This window comes from Pelodiscus sinensis, chromosome 13 (genome assembly GCF_049634645.1).
Source record: "Pelodiscus sinensis isolate JC-2024 chromosome 13, ASM4963464v1, whole genome shotgun sequence".
NCBI classification, from domain to species: Eukaryota; Metazoa; Chordata; order Testudines; family Trionychidae; genus Pelodiscus; species Pelodiscus sinensis.
Window position 1 is genome coordinate 2,031,651 of NC_134723.1, and position 9,826 is coordinate 2,041,476.

Below are 9,826 nucleotides of genomic sequence, written 5' to 3' on the forward strand. Positions count from 1 at the left end.
GAGGGGCGGTGAGGCGGGCAGGGGCTCCGTGGGGGGTACTGGAGGGGCGGTGAGGCGGGCAGGGGCTCTGAGGGGGGGGTGCTGGAGGGGTGGTGAGATGGGCAGGGGCTCTGTGGGGGGGGTACTGGAGGGGCGGTGAGGCGGGCAGGGGCTCCGTGGGGGGGGTGCTGGAGGGGCGGTGAGATGGGCAGGGGCTCCGTGGGGGGGTGCTGGAGGGGTGGTGAGATGGGCAGGGGCTCCGTGGGGGGGTGCTGGAGGGGCGGTGAGATGGGCAGGGGCTCTGTGGGGGGGGTGCTGGAGGGGCGGTGAGATGGGCAGGGGCTCCGTGGGGGGGGTGGTGGAGGGGCGGTGAGGCGGGCAGGGGCTCCGTGGGGGGGGTGCTGGAGGGGCGGTGAGATGGGCAGGGGCTCCGTGGGGGGGGTGGTGGAGGGGCGGTGAGATGGGCAGGGGCTCCGTGGGGGGGGTGCTGGAGGGGCGGTGAGATGGGCAGGGGCTCCGTGGGGGGGTGCTGGAGGGGTGGTGAGATGGGCAGGGGCTCCGTGGGGGGGTGCTGGAGGGGCGGTGAGATGGGCAGGGGCTCTGTGGGGGGGGTGCTGGAGGGGCGGTGAGGCGGGCAGGGGCTCCGTGGGGGGGGGTGCTGGAGGGGTGGTGAGATGGGCAGGGGCTCCGTGGGGGGGTGCTGGAGGGGTGGTGAGATGGGCAGGGGCTCCGTGGGGGGGGTGGTGGAGGGGCGGTGAGGCGGGCAGGGGCTCCGTGGGGGGGGTGGTGGAAGGGCGGTGAGGCGGGCAGGGGCTCCGTGGGGGGGGGTGCTGGAGGGGCGGTGAGGCGGGCAGGGGCTCCGTGGGGGGGGGTGCTGGAGGGGCGGTGAGGCGGGCAGGGGCTCCGTGGGGGGTACTGGAGGGGCGGTGAGGCGGGCAGGGGCTCCGTGGGGGGGGTGGTGGAGGGGCGGTGAGGCGGGCAGGGGCTCCGTGGGGGGGGGGTGGAGGGGCGGTGAGACGGGCAGGGGCTCTGTGGGGGGGGGTGCTGGAGGGGTGGTGAGATGGGCAGGGGCTCCGTGGGGGGTACTGGAGGGGCGGTGAGGCGGGCAGGGGCCCCGTGGGGGGGTACTGGAGGGGCGGTGAGGCGGGCAGGGGCCCCGTGGGGGGGTACTGGAGGGGCGGTGAGACGGGCAGGGGCTCCGTGGGGGGGGTGGTGGAGGGGCGGTGAGGTGGGCAGGGGCCCCGTGCAGAAAGCCCTTTGCAAGCCACAGCCGGGGAGTCCATGGGGTGCCCTGCAGCGTCCCGGCCAAGCCAGGGGTGCGCCCCCCGTGCCGCGGGAGGAGGCAGCAGGCAGTGCCCGGAGCGCCACACAGACGGGAGCGGCGGCGTCAGAACTGTATTCTAAAGACGTATTTACACGGAGCGATCTTTACAGACGCGGACGACGTGGGGACCCGGCGGGGGGGGGGGGGGGCAGCCCCGCTGGGTATAAATTAGTATTTTACACACGGCTCCTCGCCAGGGGGCCAGCGCCGCCTGCCTGCTCAGCGCCCCCGGGCTGCCCCACGGGGTGCTTCCCCTGGCCTAGGGGGCAGGGCGGGCGCCTGGGGAGGACGGGGTCGTGGGCGGGTGGGTCGGCCAGAGCCAGTGGGGCTGGAGGGATAAGGGGCGCCCGGATGGCACGGCGGGGGGGGCGGCTTCCCCTGGCCTAGGGGGTGGGAAGCAGGAGTGGAGGGAGCTTCCTCCTAGAGGAAACAGGGCAGACACCTCCCCCATCCCGCAGTGTCGCTCCACTGCAGCAGCAGCCCCCCAGGCTCAGCTCTACACCCACCTGGGGAAGCCCCCTCCTGCCCTCCCACCACACACCGGGCAAAACAGGCTGCAGGATGGGCAGAGGGGGGCTCACATACAGCCCCCCCCCGAGATCCTCAGGGCCCAGCAAGCACCCCCACCAGGCGCCTGCTCGCGGGCAGCCGGGAGTCACTGCAGAGCAAGGCCCAGGCCGGGTGCCATGCACTGGAGCAGTTCATCTCCCCAGCAAGGGCCCGTCCGTCCAGAGATCCCCACGCACAGGGCTCCACGGCCCTGCTCTTTGGGGAGAGCCAGCAGCCGGGCCCCTTCCAGTCCCGAGTGCCGGGGAGGCCACGGTCCCCTGTGCCAAAGGCTGGGAGCAGCAGCGAGTCAGCCGGGAGAGGGCAGAGTGCCGTGGGGATGCCGGCCGGGCGCGGGGGCCTGTGTCTCTGCAGGCGAGGGGGCCGAGGTGCTGACAGCTCCATCGGGCGGCTGCAGGACGGGCGGGCGGGCGCAGCGGGGCCAGCCCACCTCGGCAGGGGAGCCCGCGCTCGGGGCTTTGCGACAAGCAGTCCAGTCCCTGGAGCCGAGAGGCCAGCAGGCAGTGACCCTGCAAGGGAACAGACGAGTCAGGGGAGTCCATAGCCCCCATGCACCCACCCCACAGGGCCAGTCCTGCCCCATGCTGCTCCCTCCTAGGGACCCTGCTGCTTCCTCGCCTATAACCAAGCAAACAGTCCCAGGGGAGCCACCCCCAGCTCCCTGCTGCAGACCCCCAGCAGCCCGTCCCCAGGGACCCCGCTCCGGCCCTGTCTCTGAGCAATGACCACAGCATGCAGACGGAGCCTTCACATCTGCGCCCTGGAGAGCTGCTCCCGAGCCCTCCCTGGTCCTAGCCCCCGAGACCGGAGCAATCGCCCTCCCACCCCCCCTGGGCTGGCCCCACATGGTCACCTGCATCAGAAAGGCATGGGGCCCTTGTGGGAGAGACGGGGTCTCGGCCGCCGGGTCTTTCGCCAGCCAGTGTGCCGGTGCCCTGCTCCGCTCCGCGCCCCCCTGGGGTGCACCAAGTTCCGGATGTTCCCTTCCTCCAGGTCCTTGCCATCCGCCCCCTCTGCCAACGGAGCTGTGGGAAGAGGAAGCACGTTAGTGCCACAGGTCTGGCCGACACAGCAGCTCCTGAACCCCATAGTCAGGCCCTGCCCCAATGCTTAGCGTCCAGACCCCGTCTTCCAAGACACCCAACGCACATTCTGCCCTGAGGAACAGAATGGATCAGACCAACGGTCTGTCCAGCAGTGTCCTGTCTTCCGACAGCAGCCAGCACCGAACGGGGAATCACCCAGCGATCAGTCCCTCCTGTCGCCCATTCCTAGCCTCTGGCAGAGTCGGGGGACCCCCGGAGCATGCAGGACCACCCTGCCCAACCTCGCTAGTAGGACCTGTCCTCCGGGAACTTACGCAATGTTATTTAACCCAGTTCTTGTTTTGACCAACACAACGTCCTCTGGCAGTGAGTTCCACAGGTTGACCATGGGTATGAAGAAATACTTTATTTTAAACCTGCCACCTATTCATGTCGCAGGTTGACTCCTAGTTCACGTGTTACGTGAAGGAGTAACTAGCACGTTCCTATTTACTTTCTCCACCCCAGGCACATTTCTAGAGACCTCCAGCATATCCCCCTTAGTCACCCCCCTTCCAAGCACAGCCCCCGACATGGAGGGACCTGCCTGGAGCTGCCCCAGCACAGACTGGCCGTGGGTCTGTGTGAAGAGCCCTTCCCCCCTCTGCTCCCGGTGAGAGGGGCAAAGCCAGGGGCCGTTTCCATGTGTGGGGCAGACTCTGTCACGCTCCCTGGGCTGCCTTCCCCAGCCGCCTGCGGCAGGCCTGGCTCCCCGCCCCGCTCCCTTGCCCAGGGAGGGCTGGGATCCAACACAGCCCCTCCGGGAGGCCAGCTCACTCCCTTCGTCCTGAGGATGCATCCAGGGGCGGGGCTGGGGAGTCAGGAAATCCCCTCCCAGGGCTGCAGCCTCCTTGGGACACTGAGCCCTCAGCCCCCCCCATTCCTGACTGCACATCGCACAGGCCATTTCCTGCTGTTTCCTCCTCTTCCGGCCCCTGCACCCTGCCCAGGGCCACCCAGGAGGGGCGAGTCAGGCTACAGGGGGGCTGCAGCCAAGGGCCCAGCCCACTCTAAGCAGGGGCAGAGCCCCCCTCCCCCATCCTGGAAGGAGGAAGCCCCTCGGGGAACCCTTGGCACAGTCTCCTCGCTGCCCTGCCTTCCGCACAGGAGGCACGGCCCGGGGCCGGCTACTGTGCACCTTCCCTCCCCGCCGGCTCCAGCAGCTGGCTGCCCTGCCTCTGGCTGCAGGCTCCCAGGCTACAGGCGCTCGCTTCCCCACTAGCCCCTCTGGCCTTCAGGCCAGGCCCTGGGCCCAGCGAGTCCCTACCAGGCCTGGGGGAGGGGGCAGGCAGAGCTGCCCAGGGAGCAACGGGGGGAGGGGGCAGGCACAGCGGCCCAGGGAGCAAGGGGGGGAGGGGGCAGGCAGAGCGGCCCAGGGAGCAGGGGGGGGAGGGGGCAGGCAGAGCTGCCCAGGGAGCAAGGGGGGGGAGGGGGCAGGCAGAGCTGCCCAGGGAGCAAGGGGGGGAGGGGGCAGGCAGAGCGGCCCAGGGAGCAAGGGGGGGGAGGGGCAGGCAGAGCTGCCCAGGGAGCAAGGGGGGGGAGGGGGCAGGCAGAGCTGCCCAGGGAGCAAGGGGGGGAGGGGGCAGGCAGAGCGGCCCAGGGAGCAAGGGGGGGGGAGGGGCAGGCAGAGCTGCCCAGGGAGCAAGGGGGGGAGGGGGCAGGCAGAGCGGCCCAGGAAGCAGGGGGGGAGGGGCAGGCAGAGCGGCCCATTTGCCCCAGGGAAGGTGCACGGGGCGGGGATGGAACCCGGAGCGCAGCCGGCTTCCTGGATTGCCCCGGCAGGAGCCATTCGCCGCCGAGTGCTTCCTGCAGCGGCCTGGCCAGGTCACCTGCAGCCCCTGGCACGGTGCCACGGGAATTCTCTGGCAAGCGGGGACAGCTCATGCCAGTCGCCAGGGCTCCGGGAATCCCTGGGTCAGCTGACAGCCCCGCCCAGGGCTCTGCATGCCACCCCCGCGCTGCACGCGGCCCCCGAGCGGTAACCCCGCCCCGACACCAGCGCCAGCCCCCCCGGCCTGCGTGCAGTGGGGCAGCCTGAGAACCCAGCACGTGGCGGAGCCGGCGAGCCCCGCAGACACCCCCGGGCTCGGCACGCACCCAGGCCACTCCCAGGGCGGGCCCTGCACCCCACTGCCCCCTGCCCCGCCCACACCCGCCTCCCCAGCTTTGCCAGCCCCGCGCTCCGGATCCCAGGGCTCAGCAGACTCGCGGGGGGAGTCTGAGCAGACCCATCGCGCTGGAGCTGGGCGGAGGGCGGGTGCCCCCAGCCCATTAACCCTTTGTCCCATCCCCGCTCTGGGTGAGATGCCCAGGAGCCCAGCGCAGCTCTGGGCCGCCCCGATCCGCAGCGGGAGGCCTGCAGAGCGCGTCAGCAGGGGCCTGGGCTGATACAGCCCCTGGCAGGAAACCTGGGCTGGTCCCACTACAGCCCTGCCCGTCCCCCCTTCCGACAGCTCAGCCTGGAGCCAGGCCAAGCGCAGGGAGCAGGGCTAAGCTGCCCTCCCCTCCTCCTATGCCAGGCAGATCCCTCCCTGGGCAGCCTTAGCCAGAGGGGAGATAGGGGCCCTGGCTCCCCACAGCCCCCTCGCCAGAAGGCAGCTGGTGCCGTGGTTCTGTGCCTGAGGCAGAGAAGAGGAGGATGGAGGGGCCAGGCAGCCCGAGGGACACGGGGCTGGAAGCCGGTCAGGGCTGGGGGGGATGAGGTTTATTATCACCATGGAGGGCACTTTGCCCAGAGGGGGCAGGAAGTGTCCAATCACTGGCAACAAGGCCCCATTGACTAGCCCCCAGGCGCGCGCTGCCCCGCACGGCCCTGCCTGCGCTCCCCCGCCGGCGCCGGCCCTGCGCAGCCTAGAGGTGCCAGTGAGCAGCCCCCCATCCCATGCACACTGCTCAGCAGGGGGCTCACCACGCCAGCACCAGCCCCACAGACCACGGCCTCCCTGGCCAGGCTATTCCAGGGCATGGCCTGAACCCTCCTTTGCCTCCAGGGCCAGAGGGTCCCAGAGCTTCTCCTGCCTGCAGCCCGAGGCCTGGCATGGGTGGAGCTGAGCCCTGGCCCTGGGGTGCTCCGGGCAGCACCCCGAGGCTGGGATCCTGCAGCTCTCCACAGACCCCGGCACCTCACACGAGAGCCCCCGTCCCACCTCCCTGCCTGCGCCTGCTGCTCTCGGACGCCGGCACGGCTACTGCCAGGCCCCTTCCACGAGCCCCAGCATTGCTCAGAAGCCACGTAAGGCCTCCCACGAGCCACAGACCCAGTCTGCCCCAGCCCCGATGGGCCAGCATTTGGGGCACCGCCAGCTCCTGCTCGTGCCTTTGCTGGGCGCCCCCGTCACTGGGAGGGGGTTCCCACAGCGCCGGAGCAACGGGGTGCAGAGCAGGGAGCAACGGCGAACAGGCAGGAGACGAAACGGGCAGCAGCCGCCCTCCTCCAGGAACGAGGCGCGTCCTGCCTGCCTGAGCATGCCTGGTGGCAGCTGGCTAGTGCCTGCCGCTCCAGCAGTCGCAGCTGGGCAGGTGCCAGTCTGACAGCTGGGGTCACGGCGTGGGCATCCTGGCCAGGACAGCCTCCAGCGCTCCAGCGGGCAGCCACAGGCAGGCGTGATGCTAGACAAGGCCAGAAGAGGAGCCAACCCTCGAGCTGCGCCAGCAGGAGCCGGCCTGAGCTTCTCTTGGCTGGGCCTCACCGTGGGCAGCTCTCCCTGGGATCCGTTGACACTGTGGATCAGGTGTTCTGTCCCCTTCTGCCTCGGCTGCTCAAGGGCACAGTAGGCAGAGCGTCCCCAGAGCAGCCTGCACAGACCTCTAGCCATGTGCAGTGTCACCGAGCCCTGCGTGAACCCGCCGGGCGCCCAGGCAGACCCACGCCCTGCAGCTGCCTGGTCAGTTTCCGCTTTGCGCCGCTACGTTTCAGGCAGGAGCCCCTGACCGAAGAGCTGCTCCAAGCCCCGAGGGAGCGGAGTCTGGGGACACTGGCTAGCCCGGAGCAGCGCCGCTTGCCGCAGGATCACAGCACGCTGCCGGGCAATGAGCCGGCGCTGCCGCAGGGAGAGGCGCACGGGCCAAGGGCCAGACTGCCGGGGGGCCCGTGGTCGGGACGGAGCCCTCCTGGCAGCCCAGCGAGCCCCATGCTAGTTGGGCTCCAGCCACAGCGATTCCCTCCGCACTGGGGGCCGTACACATCCAGCAGTGACAGAGCAGCTGCGGCCAAGCCACCGGGCTGGTCCCACCTGGCAGGCGGAGTCAGCATCTGTCGCCGGCCCTGGGGCCTGCAGGGAACGTTAACTCCTTTGGTGAGTTCTGCAGCCGGGCTCCGGCCCCACAGCCTGGCCAGGGGGCAGGAGTAGGCACCGGGCACAGGTCAGGCCTGCCCCTCAGGCGGGGGCAGCCCGTGGTGGGGAGGCCCAGCACCTTCCTCTACTACTCCCCCCCCCACACACACACAGGCAGCACCCTGCCCTGCCCCACCTGCCACAGCCAGCACAGCCCTGCGCCCCACGCACGCAGGGATCCGGGCAGACCGGCTGCGCTCACACCCGCAGGCAGACACACGAGCCCGGGCCTGTGACCTGAGCAGATCGCTGGGCACGGAGCGGCTGGCACCGGGCTGGGCTGGGCTGGCACCGGGCTGGGCTGGGCTGGCACCGGGCTGGGGCGGGGCTGGCACCGGGCTGGGGCGGGGCTGGCACCGGGCTGGGGCGGGGCTGGGCTGGGCAGGGCGGCTCGGTGCCCAAGGAGAAGCGGGACGCAGAGCGGCCCCTCTGCCCTGCCGGGCTGTGGTAGCGCGGGCCAGGCTTCCAGCCGAGGCGGGCTCCTGGCCACCCCCGAGCGCCCCGGGCCCGCCCCCGCCAGCCGTCCCGAGCCCGGGCTGTGCAACAAGTGCCGAGCCGGGCCGGGCCGGGCCGGGCCCCCAGCGCACTCACCTCCGGAGCCCGCGCTCAGGAGGAGCCAGAGCAGCAGCAGCGCCAGCAGCCAGCGCCGCACGCCCATGGCGGGGCCGGGGCTGCAGGCGGCCGCTCGGGGCCGGTCGCTCGGCGGGGACGGGCCGGGCTCTGCCAGGCGGCGGCGGCTACTGCGCCCGCTTGCGCCGGGGGCTGCATTTGTAGCCGAGCCGTGCTCCTGGCTCCCGGCCCGCCCGGTCATGTGGCCGCCGGAGGCTGGCGAGGGGCCTCCCCCGCTCGCTCCAGCACCCCCCGCACTGAGGGGGCGCGGCCACCCCGGCCCCGCCCGGCCCGGGGCGCTGGGGACGCGAGCGCGGCCCGCTGCGCGCCCCACCCCCCGGCCGGGGACCTCGTGCGCGGGGAGCCCGTCCCGTCTGGGGGACCCCAGCGCCCCCTTGCGCGGGGAGCCGGCTCGGGGATTCCTGAGCGGAGGCTTCATTTCTGGGGGTGACGGAGACACTGAACCTCCTTCCCCTGGGCTGGGAGCCCCCTGCCCCCCAGGGCCCCCAACCAACACGCCCCGAGAGTTTCTCTAGAGACCAAGTAATCTGCCCCTCCCCCCTGCGCCCCTCCTGGTCCCTTGTCCCGGCATCTTCCCCCGGGCAGGCTGGGGGCACCGCTCCCCAGGGGCTCCCTGCTGGGGCTCAAGCACACTTCGAATTTCCTGCCTGGCGGCCCCGAGGATCGTGGGGGCTCAGCCCTGGCACCATCTGACCCGCAGCTCCCTGGAGGGGCGCTTTGCACCCACAGAGCTTGGGCAGGAACCAGGAGAGGAGGTGCCGGGGGAGGCAGGCCCCTCCGGTGAGGCTGGGTTGGGCTCAGTCGCATGGGGGGGGGGGGGCAGGGGAGTCTCTGGCCGTGGGCTGCCTGGGCAGGGGAGAACTCACATTGCCAGGGGGCCCAGCAGTGCCGCCCCCGGATCCCCAGAGGAAGGGCCCACAGACACCCAGCCTCACCCTGAGCAAACCAGCCCCCGGCCCCCGGAAGCGGCCGAGTGGCAGAGCTTCTCCCTGCGCAGCTGGGCTGACCTTGGTTCCCCTGGTCCATAGGGCCCCTTCAGCTGCCACAGGCCTCGCCAGCTGAGTGCGGTGCAGGGCAGGACCGGAGTGGCCCTGATTCCAGTCTTATCTTTGGGAATGGGGAAAGCAGCACAGACACTCAACATCAGAGCAGGCAGACCGACAGTCCATCCAGCCCCAGGGTCCTGTCTGCCCAGCAGCCAATGCCAGAGGTCCCAGAGGGAGAGATCACAACAGGGAATCACCATGTGATCCCTCCCCGGTCACCCACCTCTGGAAAAACAGAGGCCAGGGACGCCATTCCTACCCAGCCTGGCTAATAGCCATCGGTGGACTGAACCTCCATGAATCTAGCTAGCTCTTTTGAACCCTGTTAAAGTTCTAGCCTTCACCGCATCCTCTGGCAAGGAGTTCCACAGATGCAGGGAGTGAAGAAAAACGTCCTTTGGTTTGTTTTAAACCAGCTGCATATTAATTTCACTTGGTGACCCCTAGTTCTTATATTGTGGGAATAACTTTTCCTTATTCACTGTTCCCATACCAGTCGTGATTTTATAGACCTCTATCCTATCCCGCCTAGGTCTCCTCTTTTGTAAGCTGAAAAGTCCCAGTCTTTTTAATCTCTTTTCATATGGGACCCTGCATCATTTTTGTTGCTCTTTTCTGAACCGTTTCCACTGCCAATAGATCTTTTTTGAGATGGGCAACTACATGCATCTGACGAAGTGGGTCTTTGCCCACGAAAGCTTATGCTCCTACACTTCAGTTAGTCTATAAGGTGCCACAGGACTCCTCGCCGCTTTTCCATCTGTAGGGAAGATTCAAGCTGTGGGCCTCCCATGGATTTCTATAGGGGCAATACGATAGTTTCTGTCTTATTCTCTATCCCTTTCCTAATGATTCCCAACT

General features: G+C 69.5%; 1 protein-coding gene across 2 annotated transcripts; it reads right to left on the minus strand.

Moving 5' to 3' along the window:
* Positions 1 to 1,207: 1,207 nt before the first annotated feature.
* Positions 1,208 to 8,145, minus strand: APLN (apelin). Of its 2 annotated transcripts, XR_012895625.1 has the most exons (4): positions 7,881 to 8,145; positions 2,724 to 2,895; positions 1,687 to 2,379; positions 1,208 to 1,562 (listed from the first exon to the last, which is right to left on the minus strand). XR_012895625.1 is itself a non-coding variant. In XM_075896608.1 (3 exons), exons 1-2 carry the CDS (start codon positions 8,098 to 8,100, stop codon positions 2,729 to 2,731), a joined length of 387 nt encoding a protein of 128 aa, XP_075752723.1. In that variant the 5' UTR covers positions 8,101 to 8,145; the 3' UTR covers positions 1,209 to 2,379; positions 2,724 to 2,728. The 2 variants fall into 2 exon arrangements, 1 of the variants encoding a protein (XP_075752723.1); XM_075896608.1 differs by having other exon boundaries at positions 1,209 to 2,379.
* Positions 8,146 to 9,826: the final 1,681 nt, after the last annotated feature.